The sequence below is a fragment of the Blastomyces gilchristii genome (genome assembly GCF_000003855.2).
Source record: "Blastomyces gilchristii SLH14081 genomic scaffold supercont1.16, whole genome shotgun sequence".
Taxonomy (NCBI): Eukaryota; Fungi; Ascomycota; class Eurotiomycetes; order Onygenales; family Ajellomycetaceae; genus Blastomyces; species Blastomyces gilchristii.
In genome coordinates, this window is record NW_003101667.1 from 1,396,908 (window position 1) to 1,419,066 (window position 22,159).

Sequence of the window (22,159 nt, forward strand, 5' to 3'; positions counted from 1 at the left end):
CAACCGAGCTGGCGTCATCTCCTGGCGATCTCCTGGCGGGAGCGGGAGGGAGTAGTATCTGTGCCTGTACCTGTATCTGTACCTGCATCTGAACCTGAACCTGAACCTGAACCTTGCAATCTGAACCTGAACCTGTACATACATCTGTACATCTGAACATCCGTTCCGTACCTGGCAGAGATATCAGGATGGGGAGGGGAGGGAATGATTAGAGGAATACTGTCGTAACTGAGTATGACATTTCCTGCTTGTGTCTTCTAAGATACGATAATAATAATGTGATCTGGACTGTATTCTGTATTCTGTATTCTGCTCTTCTGTATTCTGTGTTCTGTATTCTGTGTTCTGCTCTTCTCATCGTCACTCATTCCCGCCCTTTTTCTCACCATCGCCAACTTCATCTTCTTCAACGTTGCTCATTGCCGCTGGTAGACGCGTGTCCCCTTTTCGTTTCTTTCTTTCTTTCTTTCTGTCTTTTTTCTTTTTTCTATATGTTTTCCCCTTTTCTTTTTTTCCCTCCCCCTTCTTTTGACTGTCCTTCTTGATCAGTTTCACTGTGTGACTTTCCAGTCACTTCCTTCTCCTTTTCCCAGCTTTCTTTTCTCTTTCTCTCCTTTCTCTCCTCAGTAGCAACATTCCCCCAACGCATCGTAACTCTCTGGGAATTAGGGACCCTGCTATACAGAGTATACAGAGTATACAGAGTATACAGAGTATACAGAGTATACAGAGTATACCCTTTCTACTCCTTCTGCTCCAATGTGCGAAGACGCCGATTACAGATCGGGCTGCGCATCGTGAAGACCCTCACCACGCACCTCTCATAGAGGACAAATAAAAGGGAAACATAAGAGGACAGGCAGCGCCGTCTTTTTCACAATCACACTCCAATGCCTCCCGTCAGGCTAAAGGCGTTGACTCCCATCATCGCCATCGTGGTCATCACCCTCTTCTTCTGGGCTGTCGACCACTACGACCGCGCTGCCCTGACCCGCTTCACACACCCTCTCGACAGACTCTCTCCGCCGTCGTCGCAGCCGCCAAAGGACCACAATGCCCGGCCCCCTCCCCAGGCAGACATCCAAAAACCAAAGACTCCGGACCAGCTGTGTGCCTCCGGGAATCACCCTCTGCACCGTTCTCCTCCACTCCCTCCCTTGTCCTTCCCTGAGTGGCTGATGGGTAAGAACTACACCCGCACATACCTACGCCCGCACCATCTGCCGCCCGACACAAAGTTCAAGTCCATGGAGACCATCGGCCAGCAAGTTTTGCAGCCCTTCCGCCCCCTGGGTCGTGGAATGAGAGCCCCCGTCATGGATCCCCACGACCCCTGGCCCTGTCCCAACATCATCGACGTGGATGTCGCGGCCGACTACGACGTCGAGGAAACGAGCAATATCCTCTTTGGCCTGGCAACCACCGTCGACCGCCTGCACCGTCTCTTGCCTGCCCTGCTCTACTCCTATGGCAGCACAAAGGCTAGCCTGCTTGTTCTCGTCCCCGGCGATACGCAGAAGATTGAGGAAAACGAGGCCTATTTCAGAAATGCGGGTTTGGATATCACCTTGAAGAAGTTCCCGTTGGCTTTCACCGCCCGATACTTTGGCCTCGTAGAAGGCTTCACCGATTTCATAAAATCCCACCGCCCAAATACCACCTGGGTCAGCTTCGTCGACGACGACACTTACTTCCTCTCCCTAGCTACAGTCGCCAAACAGCTCTCCACCTTTGACCCTTCGCAACGAGTATACATCGGCACCCTCTCCGAAGCCAGCTGGCAGGTCGACACCTTTGGCCAAATCGGCTTCGGTGGCGCCGGCGTCTTCGTCTCCCTTCCCCTCCTCGAAAGACTGCACGGCGCCTACGAAACCTGCCAGTCCTGGGGCGAGCAACCAGGCGACCAGAAACTAGCCCAGTGCATCGACAAATTCGGAGAAACCTCGCTCACAATCTGGGACACCCTGTACCAAATGGACATGAAGGGCGCCGTGGACGGCGTGTACGAGTCCGGCCGCCAAATCCACACCCTCCACCACTGGAGCAGCTGGTACAAAAAGGACGTCGTCAAGATGTCCACCGTCGCCGCCGCCGCGGGCCGGCAGTCCATCCTGCGCCGCTTCCGCTTCGACGAGTACCACACCATCGACAGCACCACGGGCACGACCATGCACAGCTTCTGGGTCCTGACCAACGGCTACTCGCTGGTCAAGTACACGATGAACGCGCGACTGTCGCCCAGCGCGGTCGACTTCGACAAGACGGAGAAGACGTGGGATGAGGACCAGCGCGGGTACGAGAAGCGGCTTGGCCCGATGCGGCCGAAGGATCAGCCGGGCATCAAGAAGGAGAGGTGGATGTTGGCAGATTCGACGGTTGTGGGGGATAATGTGCACCAGAGTTATGTTAATGATGAAGGGGGGATGCACAGTGTTATTGAGCTAGTCTGGCTAGGGCCCAAGGGCGGTGGTGGGGGTGCGGGTGTTTAACTTTTAGTAGTTATAAAAAATCCGAGAATCCCCTCCACTTAACCCTTTTTTTTTTTTTTTTTTTTTTTTTTTTCGCTTCCCTTCTACTTAACGGCTTTTGGGGTTTGGGATTGTTGGTGTCTATTTTTCTTTCTTTTTTTTTTTTTTTTTTTTTTACATTACCTCCATTTTACGTGCAATTTTTCTCTTTGCGGGGCGAAACGGGGAGTATGAGGGAGTGTTGAGGAAGTGTAGTGTGGAGGAGTCCTCGCTAGTTACGGCTACGGGTAAAGAACGCGAAAGAAAGCCTATTTTGAAGAAAAAAAAATTTCTTTAATTTTTCCCTTTCTATTTTCCCCTGTATTTCCCTTTCATTTTATGTGTTAACAAAGACTTTTTCTTAGTTTATTTTATTACTCTTTTTTTCTACTTCTCGATTCTCACCACCATAAAATGAGTTGATTGTTTTATGTCAAAGAGAATCATATAATTGTTTTTTGATGGTCTCTTTTCTAACTACAGTAGATTCCCTGCCTGATCTTCCACTGGTTAGTCTTTGTAGAGTGAGATTTGCCTTGATTCTGCGGCCAATCATTGATAGTTAAGCGATCCGGGCGCTAGGGGCGCTTAATTCGCAAAGCTAGCCATATATTTCGCGGCCATCGCATACAGCGTAGGGACTTGATTCCAAGCATCTTAACTTTACTGTTAAAGTTGCAGGCCCGGCCCCCATCCATATCAATTCATCCCCAAACCAAAATCTGCTCACTCCACAACACCTCCACACAAACCCAGAACCCCAAGGACGACCGAAAATAAATAATAAATAATAAATAATAAATAATAAATAATAAAACAGACCATGCCCCTCAGCCCCCCCTTAAAATCCTGGGCCCTGCCCCGCCTCTCCGCCCTCCTCCCGGGCCTCGACGAAGACTCCCTCACCCAATTGCTCGAATATACCTTCTCGCTGGGCGCGGAGCAGGGCGCGGAGCATCTGCGGAATATCCTGGGCGATTCGGCGCGGGCGTTGGAGTTTATTGTTGCGTTTGGGGAGAGGTGGAGGAGGAGCGGTGGGAAGGCGGGGAAGATTGGGGAGATGGAGATGGGGATGGGGGAGGGGAGGGGAGGAGCGCAGCGGGAAGGGAGGAAACAGCCGCCCTCGGCTTCTGGGCCGTTGATATCAGAATATCTTCCGAATGTGCGCTCGAAGGCGGCGAGGGTGTCGGGTGGTGCGCGGAGACAGCAGCAGCAGCAGCAGCAGCAGCAGGGTCAATCGTCCTCGTCTCCGTCGCGTAACCGTCCGTCTACATCTACGTCGTCTACATCTACAAAATCAACGACGGCAACAACGACAACATCAAACATAGCCGACCTAACCGCCGCCATCGCCCAGCTCGAACTAACCACAAACCCCTCCCTCCCCACCTCCTCCTCCTCCTCCTCCCCCCGACCCCGCAAAAAATGCAACTGCCAAGCAACCCTCCACCCCCTCTTCACCCCAGCCCCCAACTGCCTCAACTGCGGCAAGATAATCTGCGCCCTAGAGGGCCTCCAACCCTGCTCCTTCTGTCAGCAGCCGCTCCTCTCGGCCGGGCAGGTGCAGGAGATGATCCGCGAGCTGCGCGCGGAGAGGGGCAGTGAGAAGATGCGGGCGCATAATAATGGGAAGGGTGCTGCCCGGCGGGGGGAGTTGTATGACGAGACGCCTGTTGGCAGCAGTAGCAGCAGTAGCAGCAGCCACGGTGCCGGTGGTGGCGGCGGTGGAGCTACGGATGGTCCTACCACCACCACCACTAGTAGTAACAGTAGCAGGAGTAGCGACACAACCACACACCGCGACCTCGCCGCGGCAAAAGCGCACCGCGACAAACTCCTCCGCTTCCAAGCTCAGAACGCGCGGCGGACCAAAGTCGTCGACGAGGTGGCTGAGTTCGAGACGCCGGACGTACATGCGGCGAGTACGCTGTGGATGAGCGCGGGACAGCGGGCGCTGGCGCTTAAGCGGCGGAGGAAGAAGAAGAAGAAGAGGAGGAGGAGGAGGAGGAGGAGGAAAAAGGAGAGGGCAAGGGTGGTTTCGGGGATAATCCGCTGCTTGCTGGTGGGGGGTTGGTGAGGCCTGTGTGGAAGGGGAAGGGGGTTGATGGAGATCAGAGCTCGAGTAGGGGAGAGCGCCGGCAGAGGCAGACGTGGCGGCGGGTCCAGGATGATGATGAGGATAATGAGAGGTGGATTTTGGATGGGGGATTGTATGGTTATGGGCGGGAGGGGAGAGAGATTGAGGGTGGTGGGGAGTGAGTTTTGCTTTTTGTGTACAATACCTTAATGGCCTTTAGGTTGGATGGGGGGGGGTGTGGTTATAATATGCTATATTATGAACTATTTGTCGATATTTCAGAATGTACAGGACCAGATATACCCTGCTTTTCTGTTTTGTTCATATGTATATTCGGCAACCGGTGGAGTAACCAGTTATATATTATTGAAAACCGGTCTGAAGCTTTTCTTTCCCATAAATAACTACCTTGCATGCCATATGCAAATTTTGGGCTCGGGATTCGGGAATACTACTATCTTAGCAACTTGAATTCAATCAACCACAACAAGTATGTACTGTACTGGACATAGATATATGTTCCAGAGTCATTAACAGCAAAAACAGTGAAGAAAAAGCAGACAAATCAATAATAAAAAAGAGACATGGATATAACCCATCTATCACAGCTGAAACTTGCCCGTCGTCGGCTATTTCTACTCTAGCTACACTCTTTTCATCCCCTTAAACCCATCTTGAGACGCTAGTTTTCGCATTAGAGCTTAGATCAGATGCAAAGGGCTCAAGCAGGTCAAATGGACCCTTTTTCCTCCCTCTGTTTAGCTCTAGCCTAGTAGCATCCAAGTTGTGTCGCTGACATGTAACTTGTAGCTGTAACTAACTGACAAGTCAACTTACTATTTAGTTAGTTATCTTTCGTCCTCGGGGGCGGAGATTTTATATTATATCTTCCCCTCCTTGGTATATTTACACAAATCAAAAGAAAACCTCCCCCCCCCCCTCGGTTTTCTTCTTACCTTTTATTTTGAGTTTTACTTTTGAAGTTTCCCTGATAATATATATTATAGGATCAACATAACTAACTTTTTGTATATTTTGAGTGTCTATTTGGAGGCTAAAGGGTTATTTTATGTTATTTCTATAACCATTCTGCCCCGCCGACGTCATCCGAATAAGCTTTGATATAGTTAGAGTTAACTAGTTGGTTGCGGAGAAACAAGACCAAAGGAAGAGAGGGAGGAACAAGAACAAGAACAAGAACAAGATCTAGGTTACACTTCACGCCTTTGACCGGACTTCTTACTACCCTCAACCCCCCCCCCCTTTTTTTTTTCTTCTTCTTCTTCTTCTTCTTTTATTCAATTCAATGACACTATCTATTCCTCTATCTTTCCCGCGTGGCTATTTTTCCGCAGTCCGCCTGCACTGATCAGACACATACCGCATCCGCCCCCCCGATACATCTACCGCAAAGAGGATAGGATAGCAGCGGTATACGCTTCCAACGCAGCCATCCCGCAGCCCTCCGAAGGTTCAATTCTCCATAACTTGCCTCCATTGGGCTGAACCTGCACACACGCACCATGGCCTCCTCATCCTCGACCTCCTCGCCCGTCATAGACGAGGCCCACCGCATCGCCGCCCTGTTTGAATATCCCACGGAAGAAGTCAATCGCGGGGTTAAGGAGTTTATGCGGCAGATGGACGAAGGCCTGGAGAAGGATGGAGCTACTTTGCGCCAGATCCCGTCGTATGTAACTTCGGTGCCGGATGGGACGGAGAAGGTGGGTGCTTTTTTCCATCTTAACACACTCCAGTGTTTTCTTGTCTACAATCCTTCGTCTATGTGTGTTATGTATGTATGGACCATGCTAATCTGGGGGCTGTTTTATATATTTGTAATGTGTAGGGCGTCTATCTAGCCGTGGATCTAGGAGGGACTAACTTCCGCGTCTGTTCCGTACGTCTACACGGCGACTCAACCTTCTCTATATCACAATCCAAAATCGCGATCCCTCAAGAGCTCATGGTGACCCAGCATGGGAAGGAGCTGTTTGCATTCCTCGCGCTGCAGGTCGAAGAGTTCCTCAAGACACATCTATCAGACCACTTCGCAGCACACGTCGAGAAGAAGAGACAGGCCGGCCAAGTCACCGAAACGTATGCTGAGGACCAAATCTTCGACATGGGCTTCACGTTCAGCTTCCCTGTCGACCAACACGGGATCAACAAGGGCTGCCTAATCCGCTGGACGAAAGGGTTTGACATCGACGAAGTCATCGGACAGGACGTCTGCAAACTGCTACAGGACGCCATCGACCAGCGCGACCTCCCCGTGCGCGTCGCGGCGCTCGTAAACGACACCGTAGGCACGCTGATGGCGCGCTCCTACTGCTCCGGCCAGGGCAACAAGGCGTTGATAGGCGCCATCTTCGGCACGGGCACCAACGGCGCCTACGTCGAGAAGCTCGCGCGCGTCAAGAAGATGGACAAAATAAACCTGCCGGGAACGAAATACGACAAAACCACCGGCGAGATGGTCATCAACATCGAATGGGGCAGCTTCGACAACCACCTCTCCGTGCTCCCCAACACCCGCTTCGACGCAGCCCTGGACGCCGACAGCGTCAACCCGGGCATCCAGATGTTCGAAAAGCGCATCTCGGGCATGTTCCTCGGCGAGATTCTGCGCCGCGCCCTGCTGGCCATGAGCAAGGATCCGGCCGTCAACCTCTTCCGCACCAACGAGGCCGGCACCGCCATTACCATCCCGCCGGACTCCGGCCTCTACCACGCCTGGGGCATCGACACCAGCTTCCTCAGCACCGTCAAGGCAGACCACCAGCCCACCCTAGACGCAACGCGCGCGCAGCTGAAAGGGGAACTCGACATCGACAACGCCAGCACGCAGGATTGCCGGGCCGTGAAGATCCTGGTGCACGCTATTGGCAAGCGGGCAGCGCGGCTGAGCGCCGTCGCGCTGGCGGCGGTGATTATCTCCACGGGCAAGCTGCGAAATGGGGGCGTGGCGGATATTGGTGTTGATGGGAGTGTTGTGGAGCATTATCCTGGCTTTGAGGAGTATATGCGCCAGGCGTTTAGGGAGATTCCGGAGATTGGGGAGGAAGGGGAGAAGAGGATTACGTTGGGTGTTGCGAAGGACGGGAGTGGGGTTGGCGCGGCGCTTGGGGCGGTTGTGGCAAGGGAAGCGGCGAAGAGGGCTTAGAGGGAAAATCTAGAGTATTTATATTGAAGTGGGGCTTTTGTTGGTTTTTGTGTTGAAAGCGAGTTAGATGTTTTGATATATTTACATGTACAGACTGTAGATCCGTGAAGATCCTTAAGCATGGTGTTATTTTTGTCCTTTTACTATATATTTGAATCTATGCATGGATATATGTATTTCTCCTTACGCTATGAGAGGGCATCTCCATATTTCACTAACCTAGTTACCTGGACTTGATCCTGCCAACCTATCTCCTATCCATCCGTCTTATTCTATTCTGCATATATATATGGCTTGACAGCAGAAGAGTTAACGAGCGGGAGAACGAGGGAAGCTTAGGCTTCGCCGTATGCTGGACATTGTGATGAGCCAGCGTCAAACCCAGGTAACGACCACTGAAATAATAGCATCTTTCCAAGCGTTGAAGACGTATGAGATGAGGATGGCATTACCCAAACTTTTGTATGCGAGTATGGCTATGTATTTATTTCCGTTTATATGTCTAGGTATTGTATTAGTATGGGATGTGTCGAGGGCTTGTGAAGGTTAGTTACTTCAAAAAGGTTATGTATATAGCCAATACTACTATATAATTGCATTAATTACTTTACTATCTTATCCTTTAAAATTTATCATCTGTCTTTATACCCCCTTGTCACCAACTCCGCCCAGGGCCACAGCGTCACATGACTTATCCACAGGGATCACATGACTTCCCATCTCGCGCGGGCAATCGCGCAAAACCTCCGAGAACATCCAACTTTCCTCCTTTCTTTCCCGCCTCCAATTGAATCCAAACAGACGGATTTCTTTTTCTTTTTCTTCTTTTTGCTACCAGAAGCCAATTGACCAAATCATCTCTTCGTCCAGTCAACCGTTCCCCATACCACCCGGTTCGCTACACAAAAAGTATATATAGACGGCACAGAACCATCCACGGCCGAAACCGAGACGCGGGTTGTCCATTCCCGGCGACATATAGAATACATAAACACGGCACACATTTATACCGGTATATACCGTTGGAGATATCGAATAGGACAAGATGGGAGCGGGCGGATCGAAACCTGTGACAGCGACGGGGGGTGGGACTAGACATGTGTTCTCGAGGTGAGCTGGGGGCTTTTTCTTTTTTTGGGAGAGTTGGGGGGGGGGGGGGGGAACGTTCGCATCTGCGTTTTCTAACTACAGTTATTCTTGCGGTGGTGTGTTGGCTATGAGATTGATTGATTATGGGTATTACTATTTTGGTGGGGATTGTGGTCGTAAGGAAATTCAATTGGATTGGATTGGGCCGGGGAGGGTATTTGATTCCTTTGCGGGGAAAAGGGATAGAGAGAAATTGTCGATATGATAACGAAGGAGGAGGAGGAGAGTGTTTTCCGCAGCTGGTCATGATATGACGACGGCACTTGCGAAGTTGAATCTTCGGTTTTCATATTGCTGGGTTATCAGCCCGGAGCTTGATATTTCTTTGGATGATGTTTTTCAATTGTCTCCGTCTATTTTGATCACGAACGAAACAGGTCAACTAGCTAACCCGGTCGGAATTGATGAATTTATAGTGAAACCCCAGTTCAATTTTCACAAGAATTCGTCGAGTCCTTGCAAGCGAGCTCAGAGGTATGTACAAATGCATGGCTTTGATAACAATCTATTTCCCCCTCTACCCGGGAGATCTCACTCCGCTCCCTGAATACCTGCAAAAGTCCAAACGTCTGGACAACCAATACTAATTCAAAGCAATAACCCTATAGACCGACTCCTCCCGTGCCCAAACAATAGAACTCCACATCCAGAACCGCATCGCCGCAGAACTCGAACGCATCCGCGCCCGCGAAACACAAACCCTCGCCGACCTCGAAAAGCGCATCGCAGACCAATCCACCCCTGCATCCCAAAAACAATCCGCCGTCGAAAACTCCAGCTCCCAGGAACCCTCTCTGTCTCTCGACGCCCCGCGCGTTCCCTTCGCCGGCCCCGGCCCCGCCGCTGAGCTCTCCCCGCAATCCTCCGCACAATCCACAGCTACCACCGCCAACGGCACACCGATACACGAGCTGAGCAGCGCGCAGGTGCAGCAGGAGATCTCGGCGCTGAGCGCCAAGTTGGCGGAGAGGCGGAAAGTGCGGGACCTGGATGAGGGGGTGGAGAAGGCGCGGGATGCAGTTGTGAGGTGTTTGAGGGGCAATGAGAAGAGGCCGTTGGATTGCTGGAGGGAGGTTGAGGGGTTTAAGAGGGAGGTTGGGCGGTTGGAGAGGCTGTGGGTGGAGAAAATTGTTGGGTAGGTAGGTGGTATTTTGTGGCTGGATGTTGGTAGTTATCATTGATAACTAACCGTGGTGGTGATTATGTTGGTACGGGTGGGGGCATTTTTCTATAGATGGGAAGATGGTTATTTTTTTTCACTCTCAAATGTATACATACATAATGTTTTGATTGCTTTTTTCCGCTCCATGTTTTGTTTCGTGTTCAGCAAGGGAGGGTTAGAAAAATTACATATTTCGTGTGCTTTTGCAGTCTCTTCATGGAGTGAAAATTATAAACCGTATTCATCATGTGAGAACCGAATAGGTTTTCTATGTAAGTGGTCCCATTTTGCAATCTAGCAGTAAGTAGCTGCCTCCTTTAGATGCCCTAATACATTCCATAGTAAATCAGCCTTACAAACATATACAAATATCGTCTAAAAGCTCCTGTAGGTCAGTCAGTTCACACAACCTCCCACACACCTAATCTCCCAACCCTCTCCCCCGCAGACCTGATAATACACACCCGAGCCAAATACTCCTGGGAAAAACCACCACCCTTCCCATTCCCCTTAGCTCGCGCAATCCCATCACCATCACCACTACCACCACTCTCCTCAGAAGAAGAGCCGCCTAGTTTCTCAACGTCAGAACCATCATACACCCCCACCCTCTCAACCAAAATAGACGCGACTCCCGTCCCCCTCCCCGCCGCTAAATTATAATTCCCCGTCGTCACAAAGCCAATCAAATCCTCCTCACCCGGCATGGGCAGGTGGGCTGCCGGCTCAGGATCGGCGGAGAGATTGGTGGGGAGTTGTCTGCTGCTGTCTTGTGCCAGCGCTGCCGCTGCCTGCGGCTTCTGCTTCTGTTTCTTGCTTTGTTTCTGGCTGCTGGGTGTTGGTGCCGAGGGGCCGAGGAGGGCTAGCCATTCGTTGCGTAGGGAGGGGTTTGTGGTTGGGAGACGGTAGAGGCGGGCTCGCGGGGTTGGGGTGCCGCGGTTGAGGAGGGTGAGGCTCACAGTGGCGAGGGCGGGGTGGGTGAGGAGGGATTGGAAGGGAGTGGGGAGTTTGGCCGTGGGCTTTTTGGTTGTTTTTATCCTGAGGATGGTAGAGGCGGTAGGGTGTGGGAGCTGGTGGATGTGTAGAGGCGGAGGAGGCGGTTTGGTATGTACATATGTACAAGCGGTGGATGATGAAGTGGATTTATGCTTCCGCTGTTTACCTTTCGCCTCTCCGTCACAAACGCCTGTTTCCTGCTTTTCTGCCTCCTGGGTTTGCTCCTCCGTTTCACTGACGGTAGCGGTAGCCTCAGTTTTTGCCTTTACTTCCTCCGATTTAGGGGTAATAGGCCGAACAAGTCGTTCCCAGTCACAGGACCAACCCTGTCCGATCTCCCCCTTCTTCCCCCCTCCCAGATCAATACTATCGTAAGCAACACGTTTCTGCTTCGGTTTACGCTCCCATTCCCCCCGTCGAATCTCCCTCTCGCGCATCTCCCACGCCCATCCAGCGTTGGTCCCTGGGTAGTCGCCCGGAAACCAAGGCTCCCCACATTCAAATGCAAGTTGCTGTTGTTCCAGCAGGCCACCGAAGCGAGGATTCCCGCCAGAAGACAGAGGGTAGTACATGATCGAATACCAGACTGGGACAACACATTTCCATGGCAAAAGAACCGTGTAGGTACCCTGGGAGTTTCCTCCCTTGGATATAGATTTCGGCCGTGATGCGATGACTAGAACAGGGATATCCGGATCTGAGGGTTTAGGTGAGGGATACTCGCCTGGATTAGCCAGGGATTTCCGACGGTTAATGGCCTTTTGGCTAGGTAGAAGGCGGGAGGCTGTTAATCGTGCGGGGCGGGAAAATATGTCCGGTTTAAGTTGTGTAGAGTCAGGATTCCATGTCGAGAGGAGAACTGCGAGTTCACTCAGATAGGACTCTGAAGCGGGGGGTTTAACGGTTAGAGGGGGGTGTCGTAGACGAGGGTCGGATATATTGAAAGCCAAGAGAGCATTCTGCGGAAGCGATGCTGCATTCGTGAGCCCCGCAAGGGAAGCCCATGTCGCTTCAGGTGAGCCCTCGGGCCATTTCTTCCCGTCAGATAGAGGTATGGGCTGGAGAGCAGCGAGCAAAGTCTCCGTAGCACCAGGTCCAGTAATCTCAATACTTCCAATATCAAATCTAAGATCCTCAACCATAACCTGCTGGCTTTGCAGTTTTGCGGCTTTCAACAGCTCCTCCCACACCTGCAAGAAGGCTGATGGGTGAACTCTTAAAAACATCTTCCGCCTAGGCTTCTTCGCCTTCCTCCCGGCATCAACCATCTCGATATTACCATCCCCATCCGTCTTCTCCACACACCAAATGAGCGTAACAGGCGCAATTGGTCTTTTCCATCCTCCTCCCCCTCCCTCCCCGTCCCTCTCAAACAGCCAAACTTCCAAACTCCTCGTCCCAGCCCTCCACTTTCTCCCTTTATTCCCCCACGCCTCCTCCCCACCAACACCCAACGCCCTGAACAACCCTTCCAAGCTTCCCTCGACCCCCTCCAACCCAATCGTCGAGATATAACTCATATCCCACGCAACCGCACCTCTCGCTCCACTAGCCCGATGCGTAGGTCTATAACTCTTCTCCGTGGGACTCAATGGCACCGCAAACCGCCACAGCGGCTCCTTGGGACTCGTCATGTGCGCTCTCTTCGCATGGAACATGTGCGTGGGTAACCAAGTTTTGCACCGCTGGCGCTTTTTGAACTTCGACTGCGGTCTTTCGGGGTGGGAGAGTCTGTTTTTCTTAATTTTGGGTACTCGGGGTGCTATGTTGATGTCGTGGGGGGGCTTAGTTTTCGCGCCCTCTGCACCAGCATCCCCCTCCACCTCCATCGCAATGGCGGGAGCTTGTGCGGACACCGCAGCTTTTTTCAACGCTCGTCTAGCCTTGGAGCGGGCATTGAGATTCTGCAGGCGTCTAGCAGTCTCTAACCGTAAGCGTAGGAGCTTCGTAGGCTTGCGTCGACGCGCTGTGACAGTGGGCGTATTATCCTCAATCATCTAAGTCCTCCCGCTCAAATATGAACAAGTAAGCAAATTCAATATCCGCAGAATCAAAACCAGTAAAAAGGAAAAAAGAGAAATATATGAATCCCCACCTCCCTCCTCGCCCTCGCCCTCAACCGACTCGGCACCCTCTTCACATTATGACTCGCCGTCCGCCGCCTCAAGTTCCGCGGAACCTGCTGAAACGCCCGCGACGCCAACGCAGCTTTCGAATTGCGGATACCCGCCTCCAGCGCACGGATCTCAAATTCCCGCGCTGCTACGAAAGCGGACACATCGAGCTCGCCGGTCTTGGAGAGCGCGGCGTCGGAGCTCTGGACCGCGAGGGTGCGGGCATCGTAGGTCCTGGCACGCTTTCGCGCTGTGGAGTTAGATGGGGGTGTTTTACGCTTTTTTGTTGTGGTTGTTGTGGTTGTGGTGGTACGGGTTTTTTTTGGGCCCATTGGGTGTGAAGGGGCGTCTGCGCGCGTTATAAGTAGAGGAAGCTTGCTTGGTGGTGGTTTGTTAGGTTGCTTGCTATTCTATCGTTGTTTGAATTATTTTTGGCTTGGTTGCTTTTTTAGCGGCGGAAGATGAAGCTTGGTAGCGTAGCGGTGACCAGGGAAGATCTGATAAAGTATGGAGAAACCAAAACACACAACGCTCATATTAGGATTGCTATTCATTTATTTATTTATTTAAGAAGTTTTTTTACTTCAAAAGTTCAATTGTCCTGAAAATTTATTTAGAGGGATTAACAGCAAGAGTGAGTTCTGTAGTCCAAACAAATTATCCCGCCACTGTACCACAAGTTGCACGGCTTGAATTGTATTGATTTATATTTATTATGCTTTCTTACCGTTCGGCCTCTTGAATGAAAGCATTTTTATATAAATAACCGTTCAAAATTAGATATGGGGTAAATTATCAAGTCCCCCAATATCAACAAAGATGCAGGCCCTCAGCCACATAGGGTAAACCATTTTAAACCTAGCATCAATCACCCATGTTCCGGCATTCTACAGCTTGGCCAGGACAGCCTCAGCACCCGAGACCTAAAATTCAAACAATTATCCAGTCAGTACTCTCGGAAATTACCAAAACACACACATGAATTTCTTTCGCACGGCGCAAATCTTACCGTGACACCCCGCCCAGGCTCGTTCTCGGCATAAAGCACCTTCCCATGGTCAATGATAAGAGCATATCGACCCGTCCGTTCGCCCATGGTCCAGCCAATGTTTTTGGAAAACGCAGCATCGCCATCGCTCAGGAAGAGCTAGAAAAAGGGAAGTTTGAATCAGCCATTTTGCCCTGTCACTGACTATCTTTGCACGGTGTCTTTGGAAAAGGGAAAAGGAAACCAAAGGAACAAGGTGTGTAGGTGAGATGTGCAATGTGGAGGTCAGCCGTACAATATCATTCCCAGTAACCTTATTCGCTTTCCCCCAAGCGCTCATCACGAACGCGTCGTTGTACGCAATGACGGCAATGACATCGACGCCCTTGGCTCTCATACTTTCCTGGTTCTTGATGTAGCCGGGGAGGTGGTTTTCGGAGCAGCTGGGTGTGAATGCGCCTAATGTAGGTATCATTAAAGTCCTTATTAGTGCGGGGCTCTGAAACGTATCTCTTTGTTCGACTTCGGATTTAAGGATGGGAACGGCTGGAATTTGAACATGGGGGATTCAATTGACATACCTGGAACAGCAAAGAGGACGACTTTTTTATCGGCCCATTCCTTCGAGGCGTCGTATGTTTGCGGAATACCACATGCGGTGATATCTTCCTTGTCTTCGCTCCAGGGGATGTATCTATCGAATAGCGCATCTATCGTTTAAGAGGATGTTTGTGGATTTCAGGGGAGGATTACTTACGAAAACTTGACGTCTGCGGGGAAACTGTCTCCAGCCTTGAGAGGAGCCATTGTGATAATCCGTGGGTGGTGTGGTGAGAATTGCGGGGTTGGTTTGTTTATGTGTGCAAAGTGGCGGGTTGAGAGCTAGGTGTCTGATTCAGGGAACAGGAAATAAGTTCCAGCGAGGTGCTTCTGCAAGAGTATTTTATAGCTAGAAGAACGATGGATTGTTTCGTCTGAAAGAAAGGAGAGGGATCAATTGGCGAACAATAAACGGGCGTAAATATCCGGCCGGCCGGTCGTTGGTCTCGAGCCGAGAACCAACCAATGATCACAAGTATCTCTCTGCCGGTTTTGTACGGAGGGGTACTTCGCTCGGTTCCCCGGCTGAGCTCCTTGTTTAGCGGTTGACGACATACATCCTATCCTGTACATAAATGTATGTGCAATGTACATGCACAGTACCTCTAATACTCAAGGGAGGGGAGGTCATGAAATCTGCTTTGGCGCTGGACTTAGAGGGGCATGTGCATGGTTGATATATCATTGAATAGACAGACACCAATATCTATCATTACACTTCAGAAAAACCGATAAAATCACCTCATTAAATAAAAGTTGAAAACCTATATTTATTTTGTTGACATAACTACTTTTCACTCTACTAGATTAACTGTCTGAAAAATCTATTTTCATATTTCAGAGAAATTGATGAAATCACCGCACTGTATGAAAGCTCAACGCCGGTGCACCCTCGACACTCTAGGTAATCCAATAGGTATTAGGGGTTGAAAGGAACCAAAGGAAACCAAATCGCGGCAAGAGCCACAGTGGTGATGACTCTGGAGGAGTCTAGCAAAGCAATGCATGTCCGCCGGACGAGATCCCTTACAGTCAGGGGTCGCCACAGCCCAGAAACATCACGGTGCGCGCGCGTAAGCCCCAGTGCAGTGAGTCAGTATCAGCCACACAGGCAGTAATGAAGGAACCTGGCCCTGCAGGACCTCTGCTACCAAAGAGGCACAAGCGCTCTAACTAACCGTAAGCGTCTTCTCCCACCGAAACCTGTTCCATTGCGGATTCGGAGGAGAGTCGATCGGGGATGAGTGACACCGGCAACAACCCGGAGAGCAACCCGGGCGGGACTGCGAACTATGAAGCTCAAGCACTCCATCCGACCTGCTTCATCCTGCAGCCACCACCTCTACCCGCTGAAGCCTGTCCCGTCGCGGATTCAAACGACCCGGACAATGGTCAGGAGAGCGATGCGGATGCCTACCGCCCTCCCGTCCAGACCCCTACCTAAGCGCGCCGCTGCGAGCCCTGCAAGCGCCGGCAAATCCTGAAAGGCGACTCCCTCACAAGCTGACCGGGGACACCGTTGTTCCGGAGGAGGGAAGGCGATGGGATTATACCCATCCATGGCCTGCTCATGTTCCATGCTTGCCCGTCAAGACCATTTATACAGCATCCTTTGTCTGCGGTGAAGCTCTCTTGCCGCAGCTGTCGGCACTGTTGACAATCCCGCCCATTTTGCCCAGAAGCAACCACCAACTAGCCCAAAACCGCAAAGCCCCCCCCCCCCCCCCCCCCCCAAGGGTTGAAGTGGTGATTTCTACCCTCCGCCATGCTCGCGATCCGCCAACCCTTGATGTCCCAGATGATCAGGGCTCCATCCAGCAGGGGCCAACCTCAGTACATGACCGCAAACGTGATGGCAGTGCCGCAGAGAATGAGTGGTCAGCACCACATGCAAAGCAGCGAAGAGTGTCACTACAGCCATCCACGCGCCGTAACTAGCATCAGTCTACAGTGTCCGCAGTGAGCCCTCCAACAGAGGTCCAACGACAGGCTGCTGCCGAACGTGCCCGTGCCTGCATACATGACAACGACGCTGAAGACAAGAGTGGCGAAGGAGACGATACTGGTTTTGGTCCGAACAGATCGTGAAGAGAGCGGTAGGGAGCCCGGGCGAGTAGGTCATACTTCACTGCCTCTAGAGGCGATGACACTGGCTTCTGCTGTTGCACTTGAACTCTACTCGCCCCTTATGCGCCCTTCAACAATGGGCACCCTTACTGCCCGCCCCAGAGGGTCTGGAGAAGGGTCTGGCCCGCCACACGCTGTCGCGGGCTGTGAGGAGAGGATCAGCGATCAAGAAGCAAACCGGTCCCGATGGTCTGAGGAGGACGAAAAGCTTCTTCTGTCGATGAGGCACCAGAACAAGACTTGGGAGGTGATACAGCAGAGGTTTCTAAACAAAACGCTGTGGTCATTGTGGCAAAGGTACTCGATTCTCAATAGCCGATCAACACTAATAAGTAGCTAAAGCAAGTAACCCTGGGCGGACAAGCGTTAGTCGGCCAAAGGAGAAATAGAGCTGTGCAGTTTTCTGCCAAACCTTTCTGTGCTTTAACAATGTAACTTCACGGGAATATTCCTGTGTCATTGACCCAGGCTACTCATCAGGGTCGGAGGTATAGTAGTCAAGCGGATGCCCCTCAAGTGAGTTTTTTAAAACAGTAGTGGTTGGGCCTCGAAATCACGTAATACAAATATCTGTCTTGTCCTGGGTCTTGCAAGCGAAGATAAACAAATAACAAATAATGGAAGAGAAATTTACAAGATACCTTTTCATAAATAGAAATATCCTCCCTCTGATTCATATCAACCAAACCACTTGAATCATTTAATCGTCTTTGTTGTAGTCATCAAAGGACCAATGCTGCTCAGTCATCCGCCTCAGCCACGGGTCATCATTGACTGCGCGGCAAGCCCGTCCGCCTTGATCGACCGTGATCTCTCTTTCACTTGCTCAAACAATTCATTTGATGTCCATCCATCAGACCCAACACCAAGGAACATATTGATCTGTTTCAATTCAGTGTCCACATCCCTCAGTGAATCATTCAGTGCTGCCATCTTCTGGGGATCCTGCTGGCTAATTATAACCGGACATGCAGGAAAGCTTCCATCTGAACGGAATGTGGGCAATCTTTGACCAATTCTGCGATGCCTGCGCGATATCCACTTGCAATGGGGTGGGTGTTGAGGACTTCTCACGGACTGTCTGTATTGTCAAATATCCGAGGTCAGAGGAGATCAAATTTCTGTTCAAGGGCCTTCGAATGTGCGTGATTCAGTTTCTGAGTGAAACCCAGATATAAAAAGCGCACATGACGGCGGCGGAACTGCTCATCACCATAATTTTGAAATGATCGTGGTATGCCAGCAGCAAGAAATATTGGAAGCACTAAAGAGTGCTGCCAGTCAATAAGACCTGTGATCTTAAAATCTTCAGAGATGAAAATGTTGTTGGGCTGAAGATTGGGATGGCGGAGAATGGGAAGGTTGAGCTTCGGACATGTAAGAACAGGGTACGGTGCAAGCTGAGGAGATATTCCAATAGTGAATTGGAGCGTTCCTCCGGGTCTTTTTTTTTTTTTTTTTTTTTTTTTTTTTTTTTTTTGGAACCCAATGTTTCCTGTAGGCACGTTGAAAGGGAAAACGAGGGCTTCCATATGTCCGAATCCAGGCCAATTCTTTTTCAGCTGGAGCTTTAAAGGACAAGGCACGGATCATTATCTATTATTGTGAGAATCAGCAAATAATAATTATTTTTTTTCTTTCCATGGCCTTCCTACTCACAGGGGCTGCGGATGTCAAGACTTGCGCGCTCATTAAACCACCATCTAAGCTTCGCGTGGGGACCAATACACAGTCCTTTCGAGTAGGTACATTAGGAGTGCTAGGAGGTAGGTCGCGGGCGAAGTACGCAGTATATATAACTACCATGCGCCGAATACCCCAGGACACGAGGGGGTGCAGGAATGCCACAAGTGCCAACAAAGACTAGTTACTGTTGCGAGCTCACTAGCTACTGCAAGGCGTCGTCGACTGTTATGGAAGTCGGGCAAGTAGAGATGAGCCATCTTTCATTGTATCTATATGTGCAATTCCGAACAGGAGTCTCTGGTAGTACACCTGAACATACATCTATCTCCCTGAAGTGTATTCGAACAGTTCGTCCTTGATTCCCTTGCCTTCTTTAGCTGCAACTTGCGATGGACTTGTTTTGCCGGCACACCTCAGCGGTGAAAAGTTCTGCTCACGAATCTAAGCCAGCGTGTGTAACTACAGCAATGGCCCACGAGTAGTCATGGCTTTACTGTGCCATCCGATGTGATGTCTTGGTGCCTTGGAGTTTGACGTCGAAAGGGCCAAGCAAAGAATGCTAATAAGAGGTTGCTGGCACGGTACAAGTAACTGCCTAGAACTATTCGGGGTCATTACGCTACGGACGATCTACTAATATTTAACTACATGTGTAGTACCCACTCTATCTGTAGGATTACTTTGATGGATGAGCAGGTAGAATACAGAGTAGGGTTCTCGTTGATCCATCATCAGTGCATCTCAGAGGTTCTTGTGAAAACCTAGGTGTGTCCTCCAGGAGTTTGTTGACATCTTGCTTTTGCTTATTTATTCCAGAAAGTGTGTAACTTAGCCATCATCAACTCCATGATCAAATCCTTGAGCCTTTGATCGTGTTTGTCTGTTGAATAATACGCTTCTTCGCTTCTTCAACAGCGGTGGAGAATGAATGCTTATCGCGCCGCCCCAAACAATGATGTCCGAAAGTATCCCTTTGCAACTAGTTTAAGCCCATAAATTTGGAAAATATTCGCCTTGAGAGTACATGTACTGTGTGCATGAAGGCATGAAATATACCACTTAAGGAATTCCTCTGTGATCTGGTGAGTTTCGTCTGCTGCCACATCAGGCGTCTCCTTGGATGCTGACTCTGTGGTGCCATCGAAAGAAGGCGACATTGTACAGTTGCCAGTGTATAGATATCAGATGGATATATATATTTCAACCAGTAGGTATCAGTTGACCGTCCTTGAGCACAATTTCCCTGAATAGTCAACCAAGCCCCCAACAGCAACCGCCTATCAATTGACCCTTCGCATGTCAATCAACGTCCAAAGGTCCTCGGGCAATGCGTGGCAGCAACCACTCGACTTTGGCTAAGATGTCATGACCAATATCACTCTCCCGATACCCATCTGCGATCGAAAAGCTTTGAGAAGTCGGGATTTATCCAGACTCTAAAATGTGGACTTGAAATATTTCCGGGATATGCTCCTGAGTCACAAACTCTCCCCTCCTCCCAGCTGCTGGCATCCGTATCAGCCGACATCGAAAAGAGAGAAATTTTGCTGCTTCAGGTCCGATTTCTACAATGGTGGTCAGATCGGGAGGTTTGATGTCGGGGCATTGTCATGGCCTGAGTAGTGAGCGAGACCGGTGCTGCTTGCGTTGATCCAGAATCCAAAGCACCGTCTATCGGGGCCATGGTTATGCCACTTCCTGACTCTGTGAGGGTTGGCAAGGACAACTCTTTTCCCATTGCCTATCGATCTTTGCTCTTTCATATTTGGGATGTTCTACCAAGGTACTGTAGTTCTAAATGAAGAGAAGGCCGACATCCGCCTACCATAACGTGACCTGAGAAGGATATATCAGTTCATGTCCCGCAAGGGTTCAGGGCCTGGTTCTCAAAGATCGCAGCAGAGGCTATTCATACCAAAGGTACTCGGCATATAGATATCATATCATAAAACTCTAATCTAGGACATCCCGGCGTTACTATGTAAACTCATTTCAACATATATCCTGGTAACTTTTTTTTGGGACATCAAATGCACCCCCCCCCCCGTCAGTGTGCAGCTAGCCACTCTTCATAGCCTGCTGCGAGGCACCCCACCCTCCAACTCAGCTTGAACCATCTTCAAAACCTCGTCCGCCACCCCCCAGCTCAACTCAACCCCTCTCCCCGCAAGCCCATACGCATGAACAACCTTGCGATTACCAGCAGGAAGCGTCTCCAGCTCAAGACGCATGCCGCCTTCCCGTGCCGGCCGTCGGCCTACCACATCCCGGACTACTTCGAACTGGCCGTCTTTGTTTAAAATGGCTGGATACAGGTTTGCTGCGTTTTGAAGCAATTGGTTGCGGACAGCGAGGGATGGTTCCGGGCTCCAGTCGTTGGGCTGTTTTGTGCCGCCGACGATGGTGCCGCCGTTCAGAGGGCGGGGGACTAGGAATGACCAGGTGCCGTCGGCGTTTTGTTTTGTTATGGTCTTGTCGCAGTAATTTGACACGAGGCATGTTTGTCCTGGAGTATCGCGTCGACTAGTTTAGGCTCAATAAATAAAAGGTGAAATGCCATTTGCTCGCTAGACGAGCGTGCTGCGAGATGACGGAGGAGGAGGACGAGAGAGAAAATATATAGGGACACGTTTTTAGTCCAATACATACCTCTAATAATGAAAGATTTCGGATCATCAATCCCAACCCCGGTGCAATTAACCACCATCCTCACCCTTCCATGCCGTCCCTTGATCTCGAACCCCTCTTCGACAGACTTCAACCGCATCCGCCTTACCTCCCCCCCCACCAATCTTAAACCGGCGCAGCATGTGCATCATATATACCTCCGGGTCAACACAAAACGCCTCATACCTAGCCCCAAACTCCACGCCCTCCGGCACCTCACTGGCATCCAAGACACGGAACCCATCCGTCTCGACATAATCGGGCAACAGCGCTTTATAGGTCGGGGTAGCCTGCCCAGATACGTAATCGATACCCTCCATAAACTCTACCCCGTACTCCGGGTGCGCGGCCGCGAGGGCCTTGAAGCGATTGTAGGTTGCTTTCGCCAGACGGGCTTCATGTTTCAGCTGTGGTGTTGTGGCTGGGATGGGCCGGTAATGGGCGCCTGAGAGCGTGGTTGGGTAGGAAGGGTTGGGTCCGTCGTCTGTGGAGAAGTACTCGGAGGCGAGGAGGATGTGGTATTGTTGGCGTGGGAGGGTCTCGAGGAGGATCAATGCTGATGTCACGCCGATGATTCCTGCGCTGTTTTTCCCGGAGGCAAATGAAACGGAGCAGTGTTAGTACTGTATGTACTGGACAATGTCCATTGCTTCGAATCAACGGGATTTCAATACTACTGGAAGAGAGTATACCGACCCGATCACCACGATGGTTTGTTTCTCTGAGTTAGCCATATATTTATGCCCAAGTCCTCCGTTATTTACCACACAGCCTGTTGTATGTCAAGATTAATCAGGAGAAAACGTAAAAGGAAAGGAAGACACAATTGTTGTCCTCTGCGTCAATTCATCGATTTCGGAATGTGAGTTAGTCGGGCCATTTTATTTTATTTTATTTTATTTTTTTGGTTCGGCGAGCCG

The 22,159-nt window shown here is 50.6% G+C and overlaps 11 protein-coding genes across 11 annotated transcripts; 6 read left to right on the forward strand and 5 right to left on the reverse strand.

Moving 5' to 3' along the window:
* The first annotated feature begins 145 nt into the window (after nucleotides 1-145).
* BDBG_06920 (uncharacterized protein) lies at nucleotides 146-2,541 on the forward strand. The gene has a single exon (XM_002622756.2). The coding sequence runs from the start codon at nucleotides 891-893 to the stop codon at nucleotides 2,487-2,489; it is 1,599 nt and encodes a 532-aa protein (XP_002622802.1). The 5' UTR covers nucleotides 146-890; the 3' UTR covers nucleotides 2,490-2,541.
* A 296-nt stretch (nucleotides 2,542-2,837) lies between these two features.
* Nucleotides 2,838-4,847, forward strand: BDBG_06921 (C2HC5 finger protein). The gene has a single exon (XM_031722837.1). It carries the CDS (start codon nucleotides 3,331-3,333, stop codon nucleotides 4,582-4,584), a length of 1,254 nt encoding a protein of 417 aa, XP_031579845.1. The 5' UTR covers nucleotides 2,838-3,330; the 3' UTR covers nucleotides 4,585-4,847.
* A 420-nt stretch (nucleotides 4,848-5,267) lies between these two features.
* BDBG_06922 (hexokinase) lies at nucleotides 5,268-8,340 on the forward strand. The gene is made up of 2 exons (XM_002622758.2): nucleotides 5,268-6,308; nucleotides 6,434-8,340. The coding sequence occupies exons 1-2, from the start codon at nucleotides 6,108-6,110 to the stop codon at nucleotides 7,748-7,750; spliced, it is 1,518 nt and encodes a 505-aa protein (XP_002622804.1). The 5' UTR covers nucleotides 5,268-6,107; the 3' UTR covers nucleotides 7,751-8,340.
* A 177-nt stretch (nucleotides 8,341-8,517) lies between these two features.
* BDBG_06923 (DUF1690 domain-containing protein) lies at nucleotides 8,518-10,412 on the forward strand. Its single transcript, XM_002622759.2, has 3 exons — nucleotides 8,518-8,860; nucleotides 9,316-9,373; nucleotides 9,508-10,412. The coding sequence occupies exons 1-3, from the start codon at nucleotides 8,796-8,798 to the stop codon at nucleotides 10,036-10,038; spliced, it is 654 nt and encodes a 217-aa protein (XP_002622805.1). The 5' UTR covers nucleotides 8,518-8,795; the 3' UTR covers nucleotides 10,039-10,412.
* On the reverse strand, nucleotides 9,391-13,648 carry BDBG_06924 (ribonuclease P/MRP protein subunit POP1). The gene is made up of 2 exons (XM_031722838.1): nucleotides 13,153-13,648; nucleotides 9,391-13,054 (listed from the first exon to the last, which is right to left on the reverse strand). Exons 1-2 carry the CDS (start codon nucleotides 13,501-13,503, stop codon nucleotides 10,463-10,465), a joined length of 2,943 nt encoding a protein of 980 aa, XP_031579846.1. The 5' UTR covers nucleotides 13,504-13,648; the 3' UTR covers nucleotides 9,391-10,462.
* A 24-nt stretch (nucleotides 13,649-13,672) lies between these two features.
* On the reverse strand, nucleotides 13,673-15,335 carry BDBG_06925 (peroxiredoxin pmp20). The gene is made up of 5 exons (XM_002622761.2): nucleotides 14,917-15,335; nucleotides 14,741-14,853; nucleotides 14,455-14,618; nucleotides 14,181-14,318; nucleotides 13,673-14,094 (listed from the first exon to the last, which is right to left on the reverse strand). The coding sequence occupies exons 1-5, from the start codon at nucleotides 14,964-14,966 to the stop codon at nucleotides 14,059-14,061; spliced, it is 501 nt and encodes a 166-aa protein (XP_002622807.1). The 5' UTR covers nucleotides 14,967-15,335; the 3' UTR covers nucleotides 13,673-14,058.
* Nucleotides 15,336-15,764: 429 nt separating this feature from the next.
* Nucleotides 15,765-16,203, forward strand: BDBG_17521 (uncharacterized protein; the record flags this gene model as incomplete). The annotated part of the gene is made up of 2 exons (XM_031725217.1): nucleotides 15,765-15,822; nucleotides 15,944-16,203. The coding sequence occupies 2 exons, from the start codon at nucleotides 15,765-15,767 to the stop codon at nucleotides 16,201-16,203; spliced, it is 318 nt and encodes a 105-aa protein (XP_031579847.1).
* A 321-nt stretch (nucleotides 16,204-16,524) lies between these two features.
* BDBG_17522 (uncharacterized protein) lies at nucleotides 16,525-17,226 on the forward strand (the record flags this gene model as incomplete). The annotated part of the gene is made up of 2 exons (XM_031725218.1): nucleotides 16,525-16,711; nucleotides 16,841-17,226. The coding sequence occupies 2 exons, from the start codon at nucleotides 16,525-16,527 to the stop codon at nucleotides 17,224-17,226; spliced, it is 573 nt and encodes a 190-aa protein (XP_031579848.1).
* A 413-nt stretch (nucleotides 17,227-17,639) lies between these two features.
* BDBG_17523 (uncharacterized protein) lies at nucleotides 17,640-18,692 on the reverse strand (the record flags this gene model as incomplete). Its single annotated transcript, XM_031725219.1, has 4 exons — nucleotides 17,640-17,963; nucleotides 18,074-18,286; nucleotides 18,372-18,482; nucleotides 18,546-18,692. 4 exons carry the CDS (start codon nucleotides 18,690-18,692, stop codon nucleotides 17,640-17,642), a joined length of 795 nt encoding a protein of 264 aa, XP_031579849.1.
* Nucleotides 18,693-19,504: 812 nt separating this feature from the next.
* Nucleotides 19,505-19,729, reverse strand: BDBG_06927 (uncharacterized protein; the record flags this gene model as incomplete). The annotated part of the gene is made up of 1 exon (XM_031722839.1): nucleotides 19,505-19,729. One exon carries the CDS (start codon nucleotides 19,727-19,729, stop codon nucleotides 19,505-19,507), a length of 225 nt encoding a protein of 74 aa, XP_031579850.1.
* A 912-nt stretch (nucleotides 19,730-20,641) lies between these two features.
* BDBG_06928 (FAD dependent oxidoreductase superfamily protein) lies at nucleotides 20,642-21,973 on the reverse strand (the record flags this gene model as incomplete). Its single annotated transcript, XM_031722840.1, has 3 exons — nucleotides 20,642-21,078; nucleotides 21,286-21,821; nucleotides 21,936-21,973. 3 exons carry the CDS (start codon nucleotides 21,971-21,973, stop codon nucleotides 20,642-20,644), a joined length of 1,011 nt encoding a protein of 336 aa, XP_031579851.1.
* Between the last annotated feature and the right edge of the window lie 186 nt (nucleotides 21,974-22,159).